Genomic DNA, 25190 nt, shown 5'->3' with positions numbered 1-25190 from the left:
CAGCCTGTTTTCTGCAGAACCTCCCTTGGCTTGTCCACAAAAATAAGCATATTTATGGGAGTCCTGCCATAAAAAATACCAGGACACCTCCAGGGCAAATAAACATTTTCACAGCGGAATCAACCTTGTAAGATACACACCCTTTATTAATCATTACCTGTGGGTTATCTGCATTCAGGTTCCCGTCTGCCCACACGTCAGCGACATCTGAGTTGATCATGGTTGGTTTAACGGCAATTGTTGGCTTTGAATAAGGCAAGGAAATTATGCCGTCACCCTCCAGAGGCGTACTCTCGCCTTTGGCTCTGGTTCCATTCAGATTCTGAATGAGACCGCCGCTACCTGCCAGGTCAAGAGGCGTCAGCGGCGTCGATGTTGGCAGTTGGTGGAAGTTTCTGGGGCAGAAGCAGTTCTTGCAGGAGCCAGGCTTCCAGATGTGTTCCACAAAATCACTGCACGCGGACATTTTCAAGCCCCCTCGCTTCACTTCGATGGCCCTCTGCATCTTGTATATTGAGCTTCGTTGTTCATTTTTCTCCACTTCACTCTTTTGGCTGGCCTTAAAATTTTGGCTCGTACTATAATCCGGTTATCTGGAAAGAAAGAACAAGGTACTGCCATAAATGACACTCCACTCTTCGGAACACTTATCAAACTTAATTGATTTCTTAGGCCCCTACCCCAGTTTTTACTAAATCCAAGACGAAGTCTCAATAGGGAGCACACAATGCCCCTATTAAAGCAGCTCCATTGGTTGCCGATAAGTTTCTGGCCCCAATTCAAAGTGCTAGCTATTACTTATAAAGCCCTAAACCACTTGGGTCCTGCCTATCTTTGTGACTGAATCCCCCCCCCCCCCATAAACCAGCAGTCTCTAAGATCTACTGAGTAGACCCTCCTCGTGGTCCTGTCATTGTCACAAGCTCGGTTGGTGGGAACAAGGGAGTGGTCTTTCTCGTGGTGGCCTCCCGGCTTAGGAACCCCCTCTCCAGGGAGATGAGAAAGGCCCCCACACTGTCCTCCTTTCTTGGGACTTGAAGACGTGGCTTTTCAGTCAAGCCCCGAGTTGTAGTAATACATAGTATCTAATCGCACATCCTACACTTTATCTTATGCCCTCTCTCCATTACTGCAGCTGGCACTTATTTTATTTCAATGTTTACAACCCGACCATGGTGCCAGTAATTTATCATCATGGTTAGAGGATTGCAGTGAGTCTGAATTGATGTTTTATAGGTTGCATGTGTTTTATTTTATTGTATTTTATACTATACTGTGTTCACTTTTATGTTGTGTTTAGGCATCTGGCTTTCCCAGGGTGACTATATGCCATCCTGATTACTTTTAGGCATAGTAACTGGGATGGCATATAGCCACCCAGGGAAAGCCTGAGTTTTTAGAGTGCTGTCAGGACTAAAACCCGTGCCGAAGCGGGTTTTCCTCCTGTTCAGAAGTGCTTAGAGCAGGCATGGGCAAACTAAGGCCCAGGGGCCGGATGCAGCCCCTGGGGCACTTACCTTAGGCCCTCCTTACTGTGAGAGCTGTTCGGCAGTGGAACTTTCTCCCCCAGACTGTGGTGGAGGCTACTTCTTTGGAGGCTTTTAAGCAGAGGATGGATGGTCATCTGTCGGGGGTGCTTTGAATGCGATTTCCTGCTTCTTGGCAGGGGGTTGGACTGGATGGCCCATGAGGTCTCTACTATTCTATGATTCTATGATTTCTCATTTATTCCCTCTTGGCATAGAATAGAATTTAATAGAATTTAAAAATGGAGTACATCACTGACTGAACCACAACATTTAAACACCTTCCTACCCATATCCTCAGAGCCTCCGGTGGCTCAGTGTGTTAAAGTGCTGAGCTGCTGAACTTGCAGACGAAAGGTCCCAGGTTCAAACCCGGGGAGTGGAGTGATCGCCCACTGTTAGCCCCAGCTTCTGCCAACCTAGCAGTTCGAAAACACGCAAATGTGAGCAGATCAATAGGTACCGCTCCGGCGGGAAGGTAATGGCGCTCCATGCAGTCATGCCGGCCACATGACCTTGGAGGTGTCTACGGACAACGGCGGCTCTTCATCTTAGAAATGGAGATGAGCACCAACCCCCAGAGTCGGACACGACTGGACTTAACGTCAGGGGAAACCTTTACCTTTTACCCATATCCTCAACAACCAACTGAACATATAACCCAAGGAATGAAACATTATGTCTTTAAGATTAAAGCTCTTTATATTTCTTTCCAAAAATACATAAAATATGAGGTAATCTTTCCACAGTAAATTTAATTCCCATTGCCTTAAGTGTGAGACAGTTAAGCACACACTCGTATTAAACTGCCCACCATTTGTTCATTTTGACCAAAAAAACAGAAGCAAAGAATGAGCTTTGCAGAGCCTGAGCTCAATTGTTAATGATGCGGTTCAAATGTAAAGGGAAATCATGGTTTTCTGCTACAATGGAGTAAGTTATAAGGCCCTAAGGCTGTTTTTATGACCTTCAATCCTTCCAGATGCTTCAGGCTACACATTTTTGGCCAAAAAGAAAGTTGAGCTGCTACACCTGAAAGCTTCACTTTTAAAATACCTTGCAGGTTTATCCTTGTAAACTCATCTGAACTTTATCCTGAATGTTTGAATAAGGTTATAAACATGTAGAACTGCGGCTTATTTTAAATTCAGCTATGGCTAGTAAGAAGAAGCCAGGATGAAACCAAGATGGTGTGTGGTACTATATGCCCAAATTTCCATGTGGGAAGGTAAGGGTGGAGAGTCTCACAACCTGATGAGCATTTGGGTTGGATATGTCTTGCCAGTGGGATTCTAGGAAACACGACAAGAAACTGACAGCTTTTCACACACCTACTCCATATCCATACCAATACAAGCATAAAATACATTTACACTTGAAAAAAACCTAATTTCTTAGGGAGAGGGGGGCAGCTGGAGAATCTCAGAGTCCTATTTTTGGATCTTTCAAGCCTTGCACTGGCTGCATCCTCCCTCGGATTTTGATGAAACCAAAGGTGACTTTATCAAAGTAGCATGATCACATATCTAAGAATCTCCTGGAGGCATGATTTCACTATTTTTTATGCTGATGTAGAATATTGGGGAAATCTAACATCTAGACAATCTGTAGGCAGCATGCAATCGGCAGGGTGAAGAACTCCCACCCTTGCTAGGAATTCAGCCTACTCCCAAGAAGTCAATGCTCTTTGTTAGCTTGCATGGCAATGGTTACTTAAATCAGGCATGAGACGTGTACAGCCCTCCAGATGTTGTTGAACTATGTTTGCATGTATTCCTCGCCACTTGCTAAGATTACAAGAGCTGATGTGAGTTGCAGCTGAACAACATCTTGAGGGTCCTATGATTCCCACTCCTGATTTAAAATAATGATGCTGCCTCGTCCAGCCCTATTTAATTAGTACCCATACAATTGTTTAACAATCATGCATTTGTCATTGTTGTTGTTTTTATCATGTCAGAAGCAACTTTAAAACATACTGCAAGCCACTTCTGGTGTAAGAGAATTGGCCATCTACAGAGATGTTGCCCAGGGGATGCTCGGATGTGTTAGCTGGGAGGTTTCTCTAATATCCTCGCAAGTTAAAGCTGACAGACAGAAACTCATCCCATCTCGCGGATTCGAATTGGCAACCTTCAGGTCAGCATCCCAACCTTCAGGTCAGCAGTTTTGCCAGTACAGGGGTTTAACCCATGACACCGGCGCGGCTCCTTGTTATTGTTGTTTACCTTCAAATCAACTCCAACTTATGATAACACCATCAGGGAGATTTCTTAGCAAGATCCACTGAGAGGATATATGCCCTATCCGTTTGAGGATGAGAGAGTGTGACTTGCCCAGTGGGTTTTTATGGCTGAGTGGAGATTCAGATCCTTAAAGCGCACTAGCTCTCATATAAAACTGAACATTTTAAAAAAATCCCTAAGTGACACTGGCTCTCATGTATAACTGAACATTAAAAAAATCCTAAACTATATTGGAACATTTGTTTTCAACAGATAATTTAGGGGGAAATTAGCAAAAAAACTGAATATGGCATATTAGCTCCACCAACCTATTAAACGCTCTTCTGATTCAGCAACGTCTCACAGAAAATATTCACACATTCAATTTTTTCACAAAGCCACTTCAATTTTTGAAGGAAGAACCTCTCAGTATAAAGAAAGAAGCAAAAACAATGACCTTGTGTTGAGCATAGAGATATGGAAACAGTGATTTGATATGCGTTTTTTATCTAAGATGAAATAGTTTTGCACCGTTGAACAAAGATGTGACCTAAATTCAGCTAACCTTTAGAATTCCTACACTTCTGAATACATTTCAGAAAAACTGCTTGCCAAAATTGCCTGTAGGTCAACATTATGTATAAAATTACATGTATCCAAACGATGCATAAAACGTATACAAATTTTCCTATATACTCGAGTCTCAATATTAGGGATGAAATGCTAACCTAGATGTAAATAAAACCGATAGATTTGTGCGTCACAAGATGGAATGATATCAGTATGAAATATAAATAATGACTGACACATTTTATGGAAGGGAAATCACATTTCACAGTGTTTCTGGCTCTTCTAATCTTTAGTCATTCTTCTTCCAGATTTAATTTTCAAAGAAAACAAAGCCAACATACAGGAGACTGGACTTGTCTGTCTTCATGTATTTTTCTATTCTCCCTTTTCATATTTCTGTGTGCCTATCACATCCCGGTGGTGCACCAGGTTAAACTATTGAGCTGCTGAACTTACTGACCGAAAGGTCGGTGGTTCAAATCCGGGTAGCGGAGTGAGCTCCTGCTGTCAGCCCCAGCTTCTGCCAAGCTAGCAGTTCAAAAGCATACAGAGGTGAGTAGATCAATAGGAACCGCTCTGGCGGGAAGGTAACAGGCACTCCATGCAGTCATGCCGGCCACATAACCTTGGAGGCGTGGACAACACCGGCTCTTCAGCTTAGAAATGGAGATAAGCACTAACCTCCAGAGTTGGACACAACTAGCCTTAATGTCAGGAGCCCTGGTGGCGAAGTGCGTTAAAGCGCTGAGCTGGGGAACTTGCAGACCAAAAGGTCCCAGGTTCAAACCCCTGGAGCGGCATGAGCGGCCGCTGTTAGCTCCAGCTCCTGCCAACCTAGCAGTTCGAAAACATGCCAATGTGAGTAGATCAATAGGTACTGCTCCAGCGGGAAGGTAACGGTGCTTCATGCAGTCATGCCAGCCACATGACTTTGGAGATGTCTACGGACAACGCCGGCCCTTCGGCTTAGAAATGGAGCTGAGCACCAACCCCCAGAGTCAGACATGACTGGATTTAACGTCAGGGGAAACCTTTACCTTTACCTTAGACTTAATGTCAAGAGAAAACCTTTATCTTTTCCATCATACTCCTGTTATTTCACTCTGTTTCCTCCACTGTCTAAACTCAGTGTCCTTCCACACAGCCATATAATTCAGAATATCCAGGCAGATTATCCATAATATCTTCTTTGAACTGAATTTTCTGAATCCACACTGCCAAATAATCCGGTTCAATGTGTATTTATACACTTGTGTGGAAAGGGCCACAGACTGTGAGATTCCTGGACCAGAGGACTGTCACTGAAAAATTGGGAAGATTTAAGCTGGTTCTTAGTGTTTCTATTGAGATCAACAGGATTTCAGAAGAAATGCTTAACATTATCAAGATTGTGCTGGAAGCATTCAGATTATTTTTAAATTCCACAATTTTGACCTTTAACAACAAACATCTGGAACATGCAAGATCTATTGTCAATCTGGAGATAAGCTTCATATAATTCTTCCACAGAAAATATTTCATTCTATTATCTGCCTTTGTAAATATAGAGGAAAAGCAAAGCGCATACAGGAATGGGTTGGGCTTCTGAAGAAATATTTTTTGCATGATTCAAACAAGTACTTGATATATTTCTTCTGCAAAAGAAGCCATTTTTTTGTTAAAAGTTAAAGCATCCAGCAATAACCAGACAAATGACTGATGTACAACAGGTGTCCACTTACACATAAGCCACCATGTATATTACAGACAACGCTTGAGCTCGTATGTGTGCTTTCTAGTTGACCTATGGCAACCCCATAATGGATTTTCTTAGGCATGGAATATTCTAGGGTGATTTGCCATTTCCTTCCTTCTGAAATAATACTTAGAGTACCTGTTATTCATTGGTGGTCTTCCCTACAAATAGTAACCATGGCTGACCCCTCTTAGCTTCCAAGATCAGGTTGGTTTTTGTTCCTTTGGGGCAATGTTCCTCAACCTGTGGGTCTCCAGTTGTTTTGGCCTACAATTCTCAGAAAATCCAGCCAGTTTACCAGCTGTTAGGATTTCCTGGGAGTTGAAGGCCAAAATATCTGGGGACCCACAGGTTGAGAAACACTGCTTTAGAGTATTTCAGTCCTAACACTTGAGCTTAACGGATGTATAAAACTGATCTATAAAATTGTTCCTCTTAACTTAAAACAAGACTTCAGTTTTGAAAATCTGATATCTCCCTTCTAAAAAAAGTTTGTAGTTAATATAAATACTGGACGGACCTCTAATCCATGGATTTGATATATACAGTTTCATTTACTCACGTACCAAATAAATCTCCTTCCACCCCCCAATGCGTTCTCCAGTGCAATTCTATGGTATGCCCAACAGCCCAAGTATAGCAGGGATGTCAAACTCATTTTCAATTAAAGCCACATCAACTTTATGGTTGCCTTGAAAGGGCCGTTTGTAATGGTAAAACTGTATACATTATTGCCCCGCCGTTGAAAGCCTTGCGGGTCACATAAAATGATGTGGCGGGCTGGATTTGGTCTGCGGGCCTTGCGTTTGACACATGAGAGATATAGGGTTCACTATTATCCACAGCTTAAAACCAATGTGTAACAATGCAACATGTTTTGTAACTACGGTATACATGCAGTCCCGAAGTTACAAACAAGATAGGTTCTGTAGTTTTTTTCTTAAGTTGAATTTGTATTTAAGTCGGAACAGGTACATTTTGAAGTGTAACTCCAGCCAAATATATTTTTATATATTATTTTGGATAGCCCCCACTGGCAAAGTGGGTTAAACCTCTGAGCTGCTGAACTTGCTGACCGAAAGGTTGGCGGTTCGAATTGGGGGAGTGGAGTGAGCTCCTGCTGTTAGAACCAGTTTCTGCCAACCTAGCAGTTCGAAAACATGCAAATGTAAGTAGATCAATAGGTACCACTCTGGCGGGATACTACACTTGATCTTAGCCAAAAGACCAAGAAGCTATTGCTCCGGTGGGAAGGTAACGGCACTCCATACAGTCATGCCAGCCACATAACCTTGGAGGTGTCTACGGATAACGCTGGTTCTTCAGCTTAGAAATTGCGATGGGCACCAACCCGCAGAGTCGGACACGACTAGACTTAATGTCAGGGGAAAACCTTTACCTAGGGAAGGGTTAACACCCTTGTGGTGTTTGCTTTGCTGTCTGCTCCTGTTCAGAAGATTTCACCCCACTTTCTGTCCCTATGATAACTGGTTTTGATAAATTTGGCTTGTTGTGGAAAGAAGGATTGGTGCTACAGCTTCAATGGAGTCACCTTTTCCTCATGATAACTTTCAGGCATGAATTTCCTTTCCTAGGGGTAGATCTCTCTTACTTCCTGTTGTCCCACCTCTGTTTGTAACTATGAGTCATTTGTATGTTGGATGTTTGTAAGTCAGGGATTGCCTGTATACTTGCATATACCTGCAAATACAACATTAACTGTTTTCAGAAAAAAAGAACAATTTCCTTCTCTTAGTAAGACAGATCTGGGAATAGGGAGTCAGCCTGTGTTAGATGGGGTTCGCGTTTTGGGGATACTCCAGGATTCAGCTCTGAATCTGGAAGCCCAGGTATCAGCAGTGACCAGGAGTGCTTTTGCAGAGGTAACACTAGTGTGCCAACTGTGCTTGTTTCCTGGAGAAGTTGGATCTGGCGATGTTGGTATATGCCTTGGTTATATTCTGGTTAGACTACTATAGTGAGCTTTACGAGGGGTTGCCTTTGAAAACTACTCAGAAACTACTCTATGAGAGAGGTCAGGCTGAAAGATAGTAACTGACTGGCTCATACTATAGAATGCAGGAATCCGCATTTTTATTATTCGCTGCATATTGGGTCATGTACATCTAACAGAACAATTTTAATCCCCAGCTCCACTAACTAGGCTAGACTGAATGTGGGATAGATTCGTTCCTAATGGGAGAAAGGAGCCCTGATACTGGAGGGATTCTGCCCACTCCCATGTCCTAATTCCATCCATGGAGATTTCCACAAGTAGAAGGTTATTTGTTAGTCTGTTTTACAACAATCCAGTCCAGTTTGTGGAGCCGCAATTTAAGACTGATATTGACAAGCTGGAACACGTTTTGAAGAGAGCAACCAAAATATTATAAGGTCTGGATGCCAAGCCCTATGACAGTGGCTTAGGGAGCTGGGTATGTTTCACCAGGAAAGAGGAGGTTTGACCAGTTTAAACATATGAAAGGATAGCATGTGGAAGAGGGAGACAGCTCGTTGTCCACTGCTCCAGAGACTAGGACAAAGAGCTGTGAATTCAAACTACAGGAAAAGAGAATTCACCTAAACATTAGGAAAAACTTCCCGACACTAAGAAGCATTTGACAGTGGAATATACAGTGGGCCATCTATAAATGTCACTCCCGACCAGCATTGCCTCTTAAGAATCCTGCAAATCTCTTGAGAAGACAGGTGGACAAACATCAGTGTTCTTGAAGAAGCAAAGACCAACAGCATTGAAGCAATGATACTTTGCTATCAACTTTGCTGGACTGGCGATGTTGTCTGAATGTACGATCACTGTCTACCAAAGCAGTTACTTTATTCTCAGCTCAAGAACAGAAAATGGTATGTTGGTGGACAGGAAAAGAGATTTGAAGATAGGCTTAAGGCAAACATAAAAAATGTGGCATAAACACAGAGAACTGGGAAGTCCTGGCCCTGGAGCATCTAACTGGAGATCAGTTGTTACCAACAGGGCTGTGGATTTTGAAGAGACACGGATAGAGGACAAAAGGGAGTAACATGCCAAGAGGATGGCCCATCAAGTCAACCCTTGCTGGAACCACCTTCTATCTGGAAAACAATGTCCTTATTGTAAAAGATCATGTGGATCCAGAATAGATATCTACAGTCACTTACGGACTCATCGCCAAGACTCTACTTCTGGAAGACAATCATACTTGGCCATGAGCGATTGTCTATGATAATACAGGTTAATATAGGTTTCTAAAAAGAGGCTGGATGGGGATCTGTTAGAAGAGTTTTGATCGTGTATTTCTGCTTGGCAGTTGGGGCTCAAGTGGATGACCCTTGTGGTTTCTTCCTGCTCTATGATCTTATGATTCTATAACCATAAATAGGTTATTTCAGTGGTGTGGCAGTTCTGGGCTCAAGAGCAACCTGGATTAGATCCTAGAGGTACACCAGTCTGAAACATCTAATGGGCGATGATAGATGTTTTTAAAGATCCACAGACAACCTCCATATCTTCTGCATTTCTATGACAGGCTAGTAGGGCTTCTCTAACTAGAAGAGTTTCTTTGTATGCCTACAAATACAGTAGAGTCTCACTAATCCAAGCCTCGCTTATCCAAGCCTCTGGATAATCCAAGCCATTTTTGTAGTCAATGTTTTCAATATATCGTGATATTTTGGTGCTAAATTTGTAAATACAGTAATTACAACATAACATTACTGGGTATTGAACTACATTTTCTGTCAAATTTGTTGTATAACATGAAGTTTTGGTGCTTAATTTGTAAAATCATAACCTAATTTGATGTTTAATAGACTTTTCCTTAATCCCTCCTTATCATCCAAGTTATTCGCTTATCCAAGCTTCTGCCGGCCTGTTTAGCTTGGATAAGTGAGACTCTACTGTACAACTAAATTACATCACAATACTTGAGAAAAAGCCAGAAAACATTACTGAAAGCTGTACATTAGTGTTCTAGAGAGTATAAAAGCTCTCTGTGTGAATAACATTCCTTACCTGGATCATTACCGTCAACTATTACTAAACAGTCTAGAGCAGCCATGGGCAAACCTCGGCCCTCCAGGTGTTTTGGACTTCAACTCCCACAATTCCTAACAGCCTACCAGCTGTTAGGAATTGTGGGAGTTCAAGTCCAAAACACCTGGAGGGCCAAGGTTTGCCCGTGGCTGGTTTAGGGGGGGGGGGAATGAATCACAAAAATCAATACATCAAATCTGCTTTGGGCTTTCCTAAAGGCAAGAAAGAGTGGAGAAAAGTATAGGAATAATATACAATGTGATGCAGTATAAAAAGGACATTATGCTATTTCATTTAAATATACAAATTTGGTCCGAAGATAAAGTTAGAGCAAGCCAATCTTTCTCCCTCATCATTCTGGCCTCAAGAAATCTATTTCATCGACTGCATATTGCATGGAAAATATTTGCTTTACTGAAGCAGATTTTCCAATCTAACATATGCTCAGTGCATTCTATAAACAATAAAGAAAGGAAAAATGATGAGCATAATTAAGAATTGTGTGGCGACGTGCCATTGTTGTTCTATTATTATATTTTATGATCTCTAAAACTGCTCTTTGTTCACTTCCCCCCTCCTGATTCCCCCCCACCTCCAACTAGTCTTGATTCATAGTCCAACAGTTAATTGTTTTCGATCCCTGAATGCCTCTTCCCCAGCAGAGTCAAAACTCTCTTTTCACACTAGTAATTGGATCACAAAGAAGGAGACAAAAGAATTATAATGGAAAATGTTAATTGCCCTCATTTTAAAAACTAGCCACACTGCTAATCATAAAGCTAAATGATGATTAGCTGAGAAATGTATTGTTATTACTCATAAGGAAAGCGGAAAAAAGTAATTAACATTTGAAATTTTCAACTGAACTATCAAAAGGCATCAAATAAAAATGCATGATAGAGTCATTCAGATGACTATCTGCTTGGCATCCGTCCCAGTTGTTAGCATAATTATTCTAGAATAAATAGACTATAACCTGTGTTCTCAGATTGCTACTTGCAAATAGTTTAAGAACTTGGTCACTTTTGCCAAGGATAATACACAATCAGCTGCCAACTCTGGACCTAAAGCCCTTCAAAAGGGGACGCTAGCAGGATACAACATTTCCCCCCTTCCACATTATTCACAGTGCATACAAAAACGTGCTTGTTTTGAGCAGCACAAACACTGGGGGATGTCCCGCAAACTCACTGATGAACCAAGCAGACGAGAAGCTGGTTCCAGGTGCATGCAATTCAACACTGGTTGATCACGAAGCTAAGTGATCAGAATGTGAAATATCTTGTAATTGTTTGATTTAAAAATTGATTACAAAGGATTACAATATAATTTAAAGTGTCATTCATTGTATCTCTTTGAACACACTGTCTGATCTTGAAAGCTAACCAGCGTTTTGGTGCTGTCTGGAAGTGCCCTGAGTTTGTGAATGGAAAGGAAAAATCACCATCATTTACAGTACAGTTCCTATATCTGCAGAGGTTACATTCCTGGACTTCGTACAGATATGCAACACCATGAATAATAGCAAATTGTGATGACCCATGGGCAATGTAGTCCCATTCCTGGCACTGTGGTGCCAGATGAAGAGGAAAACTTGGGTTTTTCGCCGTTTCAGTCAGAATTGGAACTTTCCCAGCCAGATTTGGAAACCTTGCACCTGCAAGAGATTTGTCTTCCAGAAGTCTGTCAAACAAGCCCTGAGCCTAAATCTCCTACGTTTTCTCGCCATGATTTTTGTAAACAACAGAGAGGAGTCGATCAGGCGTCTCGCAGGAGTGCTAGGATAGCTGCTAAGCATTCAGCTGATTAAGCCTGCTTCCCATGGGAAACTTTAGGGAGTCATGCATCTGGACTCAGAAAATAGCTTTCGTTTCTGGTTCTCCAGAGAACTGCTCTTGGGCGGGAAAACGGGACCCTATTTAGGTGTTTTACCCACAAAGGGATCTTGCGGAGTCAATTCGTCAGCAACCGGAGTAGCGTGTGTGGACAGCTACTCCGCTTCCAAGCCTCCGTTCCTGTCGCCAAGCCTTCGTTCCCAGCTTTGTTTACTCCACGAATCCTGCCTTGCTTTCTAAGACTCAGCCTCGTCTTGTTTCCCGGATTTTGCCAAGAAATTACCACGGATCTTGTTCTTGTTCCTTGTTTCCTTGTTGCCTTGAATCAAGCCTCGTTTTCCCAAGAATCAAGTTACTTCCTAGCCTCGCTCAAGTTTCACGGACTAAAAGACCTTGTCATCTCCCCTCACTTTGCCTGGCAAAGTGAGTGTTTCGGTTATTGGATTACAACTTTGGACCTTAATATTTCATATTGGACATTGTTTCTTTGGACTAATTTTGACCTTTCCTGAAAGGTCTATTTCTGGACTATTTCATACACTTGCTTTTATTAACTTTATATATTCCTTCAATAAAGATATTAGTTAGATTCTGGCCTCTGTGTATGGTTATTGGTGCTCTGCAGCCTGGGTCGTGACACAAATCCTATGGATTTTGGGCCCAAAAATACCAGAATCAGGCTGGAAAACATAGAAAATGCCTGGAGAGAACATGGATAAATGAAACGGTGGGTATTAATCCAACAGGCATGTGGGGTGGTACTCTATTGTATTAAAGGGCCTTTCCACACAGCCATATAACCCAGATTATCAAGTCAGATAATCCCACAGTACGTGCTTTGAACTGAGTTATCCACGCTGCCATATATCCCAGTTCAAAGCAGATAATGTGAGATTTTATTCAGCGGTGTGGAAGGACTCAAAAAGTAGCAGGAACTGTACCAAAATGTGGACAGCACAGTGCTCTCAAGCTACCGCACCAGAAACCAGCAATTTGAAGAAAAGCCATTACTTTCTCCTCCTTTCATCAAAGTGAAGAAAGTTCTTGGATGATGTTTAGGGTCAGCCGCTTTGAGTTTCCTTCATGAGAGGAAGTGGGATATAACAACAACAACAACTTTATTTATATCCCGCCCTATCTCCCCAAGGGAACTCAGGGCGGTTTACAACAGATATCGGCAAACATTAAATGCTGTAAGAAGTTGAACAAAGGCAAAACTAACCAACCCCCCCCCCCCTTCGCATTCCCAAAACAAATCAACACCTACATCAAAAATAACACACTATCAGAAATTTAATGGTAAACATAATAAATGTATGATTTCACAACTATGACTTAAAGAGACAAAACAGGAATCTAAACAAAATAAGGTAAAGTAAAGGTTTCCCCGATGTTAAATCTAGTCGTGTCAGACTCTGGGGATTGGTGCTCATCTCCATTTCTCAGCCGAAGAGCTGGCATTATCCGTAGACATCTCCCAAGTTTATGTGACTTCATGGAACGCTGTTATCTTCCCGCCAGAGTGGTACCTATTGATCTCACATTTGCATGTTTTTTAACTGCTAGGTTGGCAGAAGCTGAGGCTGACAGCGGTTTAACTTGCTGCGCCACCAGAAGCTCCAAACAAAACAAGACAAAATTTAAATTTTAAAAAAAATTACAACCAGCAGCTAGCGTGACCCATCATTTCCGTTCCATAGTGACTATGCATGATATCCTATGCCTCCTCCTCTCTGTTTGAGACGTAGGTGAGACCGAGAGCAGGGCCTCCTCCGCTGATCGTAGTGCCCGAGCATGTTGGTATGTGGAGATGCGGTTTACCAAATAGTCTGGGCCCAAACCATTTAGGGCTTTAAAGGTAATAACCTGCACTTTGTATTAAACCAGGGCAACAATACGTTTCCTGCTTTTCATTTTCAGAACAGTACCTGGTTGGAGCTATTCTTGGGAGGGTGAGGATGAGCCTTCTGCAGCCCTTTTGGCTGATGGTTGGACTCAGTTTTTTTCATCCCTGTTTTGATGATCTTCCTGGGATGTATCCCCCCTTCTCTTCTTGACCAATTCAGTGAAACCCCTTATCAGCACTCCCCCTCTCCTCAAATACTGAACTAAGAATTGAGGCCAGGATTTATGAAGTTTAATTACAGGGATAATTTTGCCTTCCATCATTAAATTCTAATCGACCTTTCAAGATATATTAAAATTAATGTCATAAAGCCAGAGAGGATTCTAACCTCCTCTCTTACCTACTGCTGCTCTGTATCCGTACGTGTGTGTGTGTCTACTCTGAAACTAAGGTTTTGCTAACTACTTAACCATCCTCTGGTACATGCAAGTGCCCAAAGGCAAGATATCATTGTTGTTTGCCTTGAAGTCATTTCTGACTTACAGGCGACCCGTAGGCAGAACTGTCACGGGATTTTCTTGGCAAGATTTGTTCAGAGAGGGTTTGCCTTTGCCATCCTTTGATGCAGAGAGAGTGTGACTTGCCCAAGATCACCTAGTGGGCTTCCAAGTCCGCAGAGTCATAGTCCAATGCTCAAACCACAACACCTACTGATTATTTAAGCCCTTGATGCCTAGCAGGTGCAGTTCAGTATCTCTCCTTTTACAATGTTCATCTATACAGGCCTCCAAAACCAGCAGCTAAATCGATCATGCTTAAAATCATAGACCTCCATGCATTCTGATCAAAACCAGGTCAACTCAGGACTCGCATATCAAGAATTGTATTTCTTCGATTGAGTCTATCTACCTGTAATGCACTCTTCCTCTCTTCCTATTAGCTTCAATCATTATAATTTTTCCCAATGATTTTTTTTTCGTGATATATCCAGAATATGATAGCCTCTTTAAGTAATTCTTGGGAGCTTTCAGGCTGAATTTGGTCTCATTTGTTTGGTTTTTTTTGGCAGGTCATGGTATCCATGGTACTCTTTTCCATCACATTTCAAAGGAGATGATTCTCTTCTTTTGAAGGTACTGAACTATAAACTGCTTGGGGATAATACCATAGAAATCATAGCCCAACACATTTGGGGACATCTGGCTGGTGAAGGATATACTAAGCAATCCTGAACAAAACCTTTGTGGTCTTCTATTCTTTATCAACTAGTTCTCAAGACCTCAAGTGTTGTTGCAGATGGGTCATCCCATTCATTTATGAGAGCTAATAATAAATAACGACTAAATACTTGTGTCGTCTGTGCACTTTTAAGGTCCATCATCTTTACTATTAACAAAAAATCTGTTCAAAACGCCTTTTGTTGCATTATAAGTTTAGGTTTTGAACATTAATTCTGTATTATACTTGGAGTGGAGAGGGAATACTGGTGTTGTATACAGTTTAAGTCCTGTATCCATACATTTCAAGAAATCCAATGGATACCTGAAACCATGAATAATAGTGAATGCTATATTTTGACTATACTTTGACAAGAAACATATCACAGAATTACATTGGACAATCTAGAGAGCCTCACAAACATTTCTGGTGGGTGGGATATTTTTGGATGGTAAGTGGAACCATGGATAGCAAAACATGGACAAGAGGCTCATACTGTACTAACAGTTTCTAATTGCTCACTACCTCCATTTGGGTAGATGTTAATTTGCCTGGACAACTTGCATTTTAACTGGCATCATCTTTATGCCAAATCTGCATAAAGAGGCTATTCTGGAGCCAAAAATGTGATTACATCCATACTTAACATGTAAATTTATGCTGCCTATTGAATTATGGATTATACAATTGATTAAATGCAATAGAGATAAGCTATGTTTGCTTCTGCAGTTTCATTTAAATTAACATCCTGTGCAATAGGCTGGGAATTATGCTGCCCTTCAGATGTTGCTTGGCTGCTATGCCCAGAATTCTTCATCACTGGTTATGATGGGGCTGCTGGGATTTGAAGCCAGTCCAACATCAAAGAGGGGAAGGCACTCAACAGATTTGCACAAATACACATATGTACTTTAGTATGGATCCCATAGTAAAAGGTCAGCAGAGGAGACGTTCCTAGAAGACTAAGGATGCATCTACACTTTAGAATACAATTTGACCCCACTTTAACCACCATGGCTCAGTGCAATGGAATAAGAAGAGTTATAGTTTTACGAGTGTCTAGATTCATTATTCTGTTTATGGATTAGATTCATTCTTTCATTTATGGATCAGTGCCATCACTTATGAAGCTTTAATCCAGAATCAAAATGCAGCCAATACTTGAAACGCTAAGCATGGGGTCTCAATCCAGCCAAAGCAAACATGTCCAATTCATTTCAGTAGAAGAAATTGAACACCATGGCTTCTTTCTCTCATTGGAAATGAAACCTAAGTGTGCTTAGCTTTGACTGGATCATGTCCAGGGTTAATGATACAAATGGTATGAGTGCATAAATCTAACTGCATCACAAAAGTGTGTTTCAAATAAAACTGCAGCCCAACACTATGCAAGGTGAGGTTCTGGGTTGCTGTGAGTTTTCCAGGCCGTATGGCCATGTTCCAAAAGCATTCTCTCCTGACATTACGCCCACATCTATGGCAGGCATCCTCAGAGTTGCGAGGTCTGTTGAAAACTAAACAAGTGGGGTTTATATACCTGTGGAATAATGTCCAGGGTGGGAGAAAGAACTCTTGCCTGTTGGAGGCAGGTGTGAATATTGCAATTGGCCACCTTGATTAGCATTGAATGGCCTTGCAGCTTCAAAGTCTGGCTGCTTCCTGTCTGGGAGGATCCTTTGTTGGGAGGTGTTAGCTGGTCCTGATTGTTTCTTGTCTGGCATTTCCCTGTTTTCTGAGCATTGTTCTTTATTTACTGTCCTGATTTTAGAGTTTTTTAATACTGGTAGCCAGATTATCCATCATAAACAGGCCAGCAGAACATTGGATAAGCTAAAATGTTGATAATAAGGAGGGATTAAGGAAAAGCATATTAAACATCAAATTACATTATGATTTTATGAATTAAGCACCAAAACATCATGGTTTACAACAAATTGACAGAAAAAGCACTTCAATACACGGTCACGTTAGGTAGAAATTACTATATTTACGAATTTAGCACCAAAACATCACAATGTATTGAAAACATTGTCTATAAAAATATTGAATATAAATAAAGATAGAACTGCATGAAATAAACTTACAGTAACAACATTGTTGGAAGTTAAATCCGTAAAAAGTTCAGTCTTTGCTACCTAGAGAAACAGCTGTGGATCTGGGCGGGAAGCAGACTGCATTGGATAATCCAGAATGTTGGATAAGGGAAGGCTGGATAAGCGAGATTCTACTGTACTTGATTTGTGCTTGGGTGCTATGTTTGGTGAGGTTTCTTAGACTAAATGCAGCCCTCTAGACATGCTCAGTGGCCTGCAAGCTGTCTCCTCTTTTTGCATTACCAGATAGGGGATTAAACAAAATTTATGAATCCCCTAGTGTACCGCCATAAACAAAAGTATACAAAGTAGGTTGACAGGGTGTACTGGCTCAGTGAAACCAATAAAGCACTAATAATCTAATTGACAATAATGACTTTATTGTCATTAATTGCAAGTTAACAATTTGCAATTGAACCAGTTTCTAGCCCTGGGGCACGTTTTCCTAGGCTTCCTGCATTAGCCATTTCTTAAGAGCACAAATGGAAGAAAGAAAAAACTTTTTTTTTTTGTAAAACTCCCACTTCTATATGGGTTGAGGTGTTGAAATAATGTGGAGAGCAGAAATGGGAAACATGCTGGAAAAATTTGTTGTCGAAGGCTTTCATGGCTGGAATCACAGGGTTGTTGTGTGTTTTCTGGGCTATATGGCCATGTTCTAGAAGCATTCTCTCCTGATGTTTCGCCCACATCTATACCTCACAACCTCTGAGGATGCCTGCCATAGATGTGGGCCTGCAATATATGTGGGCCATGTTACAGAAGCATTATCAGGCGAAACGTCAAGAGAGAATGCTTCTAGAACATGGCCATACAGCCCGGAAAATACACAGCAACCATGGTGGAAAAAACTGCCACTCCTATACAGGCAGTCACTGAGTTACAAACATTCGACTTACAAACAACTCAGAGTTACAACCAAGAGTGAGACAACAGGAAGTGAGACAAATCTACTCCTTGGATGGGAAATTTGCTCCTGGAAGAGTTACCATGGGATAAAGGTGCTTTCTCACCAACCCTTGTTTCTATAACAAGCCACCTTTTTCAAAATCCAGTTACCCCAGGGGCTGAAAGTGAGGTGAAATCTTCTGAACAGGAACACAGATGGCAAAACAAACACCACAGGGGTATTAACCTTTCCCTATGCTTTCCAAAGTGTGTGTGTGTGTGTGTACACACACACACATATTCGGCTGGAGTTACACTTTAAAATGGACCTGTTCTTCCATACAAATTCAATTGAACAAACCTACAGAACCTCTCTTTTTCTTAACCCAGGGACTGCCTGTACCTGCTTACCAGGAAGTAAGGCCAGTCAACAAAGCAGGGCTTACTTCTACAGAGGGTCTAGGAAAACAAATGTAAGCCTAACTATACCTGTCATGGGCAAACTTTGGTCCTCCGGGTGTTTTAGACTTCAAATCCCAGAAATCCCAGCCAGCTTACCGGCTGTTAGGAATTGTGGGAGTTGATGTCCAAAACACCCGGAGGGCCGAAGTTTGTCTATGCCTGAACTAGGCATAAACATTCAGAAGAACTTAGAATCACAGAGTTGGAAGAGACCTAGTGGGCCATCTAGTCCAACCCCCTGCCAAGAAGCAGGAAAATCTCATTCAAAGCACCCCCAACAGATGGCCATCTAGCCTCTGTTTAAAAGCCTCCAAAGAAGGAGCCCCCACCACACTCTGGGCAGAGAGTTCCACTGCTGAACAGTTCTCACAGTTGGAAGTTCTTCCTGATGTTCAGGTGGAATCTCCTTTCCTGTAGTTTGAAGCTGCTGTTCCGCATCCTAGTCTCCAGGGCAGCAGAAAACAAGCTTGCTCCCTCCTCCCTATGACTTCCCTTCACATATTTATACATGGCCCTCATCATGCCTCCTCTCAGCCTTCTCTTCTGCAGGCTAAACATGCCCAGCTCTTTAAGCCGCTCCACATAGGGCTTGTTCTCCAGACCCTTGATCATTTCAGTCGCCCTCTTCTGGACACATTCCAGCTTGTCAACATCTCCCTTCAATTGCAGTGCCCAGAATTGGACACAGTGTGATTCCAGGTGTGATCTGACCAAGGCAAAATATAGTAACATGGCTTTCTTGGATCTAGATCAGGCATGGGCAAACTTCAGCCCTCCGGGTGTTTTGGATTTCGGCTCCCACAATTCCTACCGGCTGTTAGGAATTGTGGGAGTTGAAGTCCAAAACACTTGGAGGGCCAAGGTTTGCCCATGCCTTATCTAGACCCTGTACTCCTATTTATGCAGGCCAAAATCCTGTTGGCTTTTTTAGCTGCCGCATCACACTGTTGACTCATGTTCAACTTGTTGTCCATGAGGACTCCAAGATCTTTTTCTTGGAGTCCTCTGGATTCCATGATCAAACAGATCTTCTTAAAGGCAAGAGCTGTTTGATGTTGGGATATGCTGCTGCGGGGGGGGGGGGGGGGGGGAACCTCCTTCTCTGGAGGTTTTTAAGCAGAGGCTGGATGGCCATCTGTCAGGAGTGCCTTGATTGTGCTTTTCTTGCATGGTGGAATGGGGTTGGACCCGATGGCCCTGGGAGATCTGTTCCAACTCTACGTTAAATTATTCCAGGCAAACATAAAGTAAACGCAACAATTGCAAAGTAGAATTCAGCAACTGGCAAAGGCAGATAGAGAAAAAGCTTGCAGCAAAATACGGGATAAGGGTTTTTTCCCCCCACACAATATCCAATTACAGTCTGGAGTCTTAAGTAGAAAAATATCCTTTGGCTGTTCAGAGAAGTCTGGTTCGAAACAGGCAGGATATTGGGAAGCTCCAGGTCTAGGAAAGCCGCCTGGGCAAAGCTTTGGAAGCAGCCATGTGCTACTTCAGTTGCACAGACAAGCAAGCGGCGCTTTCACACTCAGACTTGCAGGGAATGGCCAGCAACAACCTGGGCTCCCTGACCGTCTGCTGGGGGAGGTTTCAGCGCCAGCCCCTGGACAATAAACAAAGAAGGAGGTGCTCTTACAACAGCGAGGAAGGCAATCAAAAGGAAGAGTGCGTGGCTCCACACCGATATCCACGCACAACCCAAATCAAAAGGCGAGAGAGTAAAGGCCTGGAACAGGGAATCCAAGGCTCGCTTGACTCCCTATACTACCATATCACCCAGTTTCTGAATCCAGATGATCGCCTTTGAACTGTGTAGACTCACAGAATCCAAGCATATCATTTGGGGTTGCTGGGAGTTTTCCAGGGTGTATGGCCGTGTTCCAGAAGCATTCTCTCCTGACGTTTCGCCCACATCTATGGCAGGCATCCTCAGAGGTTGTGAGGTCTGTTGGAAAGCTAGGCAAGTGGGGTTTATATAGGGTTGTTGTTGTGTGTGTTTTTGGGTTGTATGGCTATGTTCCAGAAGCATTCTCTCCTGACGTTTCGCCCACATCTATGGCAGGCATGGGGTTTATATATCTGTAGAAGGTCCAGAGTGGGAGAAAGAACTCTTGTCTGTTGGAGACAAGTGTGAATGTTGCAATTAATCACCTTGGTTAGCACTGAAAAGCCTTGCAGCTTCAAGGCCTGGCTGATTCCTGCCTGGGGGAATCCTTTGTTGGGGGAGATGTTAGCTGGCCCTGATTGTTTCCGTCTGAAAATCCCCTGTTTTAAGAGTGTTGTTCTTTATTTACTGTCCTGATTTTAGAGTTTTTTTTTAAAAAAATACAGTAGACTCTCACTTATCCAAGCTAAACAGGCTGGCAGAACCTTGGATAAGCGAATATCTTGGATAATAAGGAGAGATTAAGGAAAAGCCTATTAAACATCAAGTTAGGTTATGATTTTACAAATTAAGCACCAAAACATCATGTTATACAACAAATTTGACAGAAAAAGTAGTTCAATATGCAGTAATGTTATGTTGTAATTACTGTATTTACAAATTTAGCACCAAAATATCACGATATATTGAAAACATTGACTACAAAAATGGCTTGGATAATCCAGAAGCTTGGATAAGTGAGACTCTACTGTACTGTTAGCCAGATTGCGTTCATTTTCATGGTTTCCTCCTTTTCTGTTTAAATTGTCCCCACGCTTGTGGATTTCAAGTGTGAAATGTTGCAATTGGCCAGCTTGATTAGCACTGAATAGCCTTTCAGCTTCACGGTCTGGCTGCTTCCTGCCTGGGGGAATCCTTTGGCGGAAGAGGTGCTGATGGGTCCCTTGGATTCAGAAACTGGATGGGTACGATATGATGGTGCTTCTAGGGCCCCACCTCTACTCCCCTGTGATACAGTTTGACACTGCATTCAAGGGTCAGCGTCGGAGTACCCATACATTGCAAGCCAGGGCCATCTAAAGGCACCTTTTGAGTCTACACTAACCGTATCGCGCGGTTTCAATGCCCGAGCGCCAAGGCGAAGAACCCAAGTCTTTTTCTCAGAGGTTTGGAGGAGGCGATCTCTTTCTCCCCGCAGGGAAACTTTCTCTCCCTCGGACTCTAAGGCAAGGTCTGGGAGTATTCCCGCGGAGCTGCGTGCCCAGAATGGGAATGAATGGAAGGGTGGAGGGAGAGGAGACCTACCTTCGCGACGTGCACCCGGAGCGCCATGGGCTCTTCCTTCGCCGCCGGGAAGGAAGGCTGGAGGGCTCGAGAGAAGCGCTGCCTCCTGCCTCGCTCTCCTGCTCCGCCGCGCGCTCAGGGTCAGCCCCGCCGCTGAATGGGAAGCCTGGAGCGCGCGACCGCCCGACCGCCTGCACGCGCGCTTGTTTGCTGCGCCTGGTGCGCGCGCAGCTCTTCCCCCTCCCCTCTCTTTCTTTCTCCAAACAGAGCCGCCTCCTCCTCCTGCTCCTCTTCTTCCTCCTCTTGGCCCCAGGCGCCTCCTTTTCGCCAGCCTGAGGGCACAACTGGCGTCCCACTCAGGGCCACTTGTACACAAGCCCGTATCCAGGGGAATGGTTTAGGGCAGGGGTCCTCAAACTTCTAAAGTGGAGGGCCGGTTCATGGTCCCTCAGATTGTTGAGGGGCCAAATTATCATTTGAAAAAAATATATGAACAAATTCCTGTGAACACTGCACATGTCTTATCTGTAGTACAAAAAAACCCCCAACAACAATCATTTATTTATTTATTTATTTGCTACATTTATACTCCACTATCTCTCACCCCGAAGGGGACTCAGAGCAGCTTACAAGTTGTATGTACATAAATATATTATATTATTAGCATAGCACAATATTAGCATTATATATTACTATATTGTACTATACCAATATACCATATTATTAATAGTAATATTACATTTAATATATAATATATAATTAATATTGTTATATTATACAATATTATTACATTGTATTATTATTATTAGCCGCCCTGAGTCCCCTACTGGGTGAGAAGGGCAGGGTAGAAATACTGTAATAAATAAATAAATACGTATTATATTGTATTACATTATAATATTATTATCAATATTATATATATACACAATATAGTATCTTATTACCATAGCACAATATTAGTAAATGAATGAACAATACAATATTTAAAAATAAAAACCATTTTAACCAACATAAACCTATCAGGATTTCAATGGGAAGTGTGGGCCTGCTTCTGCCCAATGAGATAGTCAAGTTAAGTAGGATTGTTGTTGTGTGCCTTCAAGTCATTTCAGACTTTGGGTATGCCTAAGTCTAAAATTGAGGGCAGGGGCCAGGTAAATGACCTTGGAGGGCCACATCCGGCCCCCGGGCCTTAGTTTGGGGACCCCTGGTTTAGGGGTTCAACCCCCCCCCCCCCAAATGTTCAGATAAAAAAATATATCCTGGGACCTCATCACACTAGAGCAGGGTTTCCCAAACTTTTCAAACAGGGGGCCTCAACGGTCCCTCAGACCGTTGGAGGGCCGGACTATAGGTTTTTTTTAAAAAAACTATGAACAATTCCTATGCACACTGCACATATCTTATTTTGAAGTAAAAAAAACCCCAAATATAGCCTCAATGTTAATAATACAGTGTTCCCTCACTTATCACGGGGGTTAGGTTCCAGGACCACCTGCAATAAGTGAAAATCCGTGAAGTAGGGACACTACATCTATGTCTACTTCTTGGGAGGAGAGCAATGGCCAACCTCGATAAAATACTGAAAAGCAGAGACATCACACTGGCAACGAAGGGCCGCATAGTCAAAGCAAGGATATTCCTCATTCTCTATGGATGCGAGAGCTGGACCATAAGGAAGGCTGAGCGAAGGAAGATAGACGCTTTTGAACTTTGGTGCTGGAGGAAAATCCTGAGAGTGCCTTGGACCGCAAGAAGATCCAACCAGTCCAAACTCCAGGAAATAATGCCCGGCTGCTCACTACAGGGAAGGATATTAGAGGCAAAGCTGAATTATTTTGGCCACATCATGAGAAGACAGGAAAGCTTGGAGAATCATAGAATCATAGAATAGTAGAGTTGGAAGAGACCTCATGGGCCATCCGGTCCAACCCCCTGCTAAGAAGCAGGAAATCGCATTCAAAGCACCCCCGACAGATGGCCATCCAGCCTCTGCTTAAAAGCCTCCAAAGAAGGAGCCTCCACCACGGCCCGGGGGAGAGAGTTCCACTGCCAAACAGCCCTCACTGTGAGGAAGTTCTTCCTGATGTTCAGGTGGAATCTCCTTTCCTGTAGTTTGAAGCCATTGTTCCGTGTCCTAGTCTGTAGGGCAGCAGAAAACAAGCTTGCTCCCTCCTCCCTATGACTTCCCTTCACGTATTTGTACATGGCTATCATGTCTCCTCTCAGCCTTCTCTTCTGCAGACTAAACATGTCCAGTTCTTTAAGCCTCTCCTCATAGGGCTTGTTCTCCAGACCCTTAATCATTTTAGTCGCCCTCCTCTGGATGCTTTCCAGCTTGTCAACATCTCCCTTCAACTGTGGTGCCCAAAATTGGACGCAGTATTCCAGGTGTGGTCTGACCAAGGCAGAATAGAGGGGGAGCATGACTTCCCTGGATCTAGACGCTATACCCCTATTGATGCAGGCCAGAATCCCGTTGGCCTTTTTAGCTGCCGCATCACATTGTTGGCTCATGTTTAACTTGTCCACGACGACTCCAAGGTCTTTTTTGCACACACTGCTGTCAAGCCAGGCGTCCCCCATTCTGTATCTTTGATTTCCATTTTTTCTGCCGAAGTGAAGTATCTTGCATTTGTCCCTGTTGAACTTCATTTTGTTAGTTTCGACCCATCTCTCTAGTCTGTCAAGATCGTTTTGAATTCTGCTCCTGTCTTCTGGAGTGTTAGCTATCCCTCCCAGTTTTGTGTCGTCTGCAAACTTGATGATCGTGCCTTCTAACCCTTCGTCTAAGTAGTTAATAAAGATGTTGAACAGAACCGGGCCCAGGACGGAGCCCTGCGGCAATCCACTTGTCACATCACGATGCTGGGGGAAATGGAAGGAAAAAGGAAGAGAGGCCGACCAAAGGCGAGATGGATGGACGGTATCCTTGAAGTGACTGGTTCGACCTTGAAGGAACTGGGAAAACGACTGAACGAGTGAGACGACAACGATATGTGTGTGTGTGTGTGTGTGTGTGTGTGTATATATATATATATATATAGAGAGAGAGAGAGAGAGAGAGAGAGAGAGTATGGAACTCTTATAAGGGGTTGGCCCTGAAAGATGCTGACCATAACAGACCATGTCAATCCATCTGGTTATTTATTGTTCTTTTGGTCGAATGTTTTGATTGTTATTTATGGTTTTTTACTGTTTTATGAGTTGTACTAGCTTTGCCCGGCCACGCGTTGCTGTGGCTTATGGGAATCCTTTGTTGGCCAGTTGGAATAGCAGTGAATAGCCTTGCAGTATCAAAGCCTGGCCGTTTTCTGGAGTAGCTGGAGCTTTTTGTTGTATGAATGTAGAGGGATGGATGAGGGGTTGTGCTGCCAAGTTTAGTGTTTCTGGGATGTATAGTTTTGTTGTTTTGTCCTAGGCCGAAATTTCATTACCCTTTTATATATATAGAAGATATGTGTGTATATACAGTAGAGTCTCACTTATCCAACATAAACAGGCCAGCAGAATGATGGATAAGCGAATATGTTGGATAATAAGGAAAGATTAAGGAAAAGCCTATTAAACATCAAAATAGGTTATGATTT

The 25190-nt window shown here is 42.8% G+C and overlaps 1 protein-coding gene across 1 annotated transcript in view; it reads right to left on the bottom strand.

Moving 5' to 3' along the window:
• The window catches only part of prag1 (PEAK1 related, kinase-activating pseudokinase 1), a 75600-nt gene extending 53794 nt beyond the window's left edge, over positions 1 to 21806 (bottom strand). Inside the window, exons 1-2 of the mRNA XM_008116634.3 lie at positions 21622 to 21806; positions 158 to 593 (exon numbers count right to left, since the gene is read on the bottom strand). Coding sequence (XP_008114841.2) covers positions 158 to 505 — 348 coding nt within the window. The 5' untranslated portion in view covers positions 506 to 593; positions 21622 to 21806. The remainder of the gene's footprint in view (positions 1 to 157; positions 594 to 21621) is intronic.
• Between the last annotated feature and the right edge of the window lie 3384 nt (positions 21807 to 25190).

Source organism: Anolis carolinensis, chromosome 2, assembly GCF_035594765.1.
Source record: "Anolis carolinensis isolate JA03-04 chromosome 2, rAnoCar3.1.pri, whole genome shotgun sequence".
Classification (NCBI taxonomy): Eukaryota; Metazoa; Chordata; class Lepidosauria; order Squamata; family Dactyloidae; genus Anolis; species Anolis carolinensis.
Note: the sequence above shows the minus strand (reverse complement) of the source record. Positions and strands in the feature narration are given on the sequence as shown.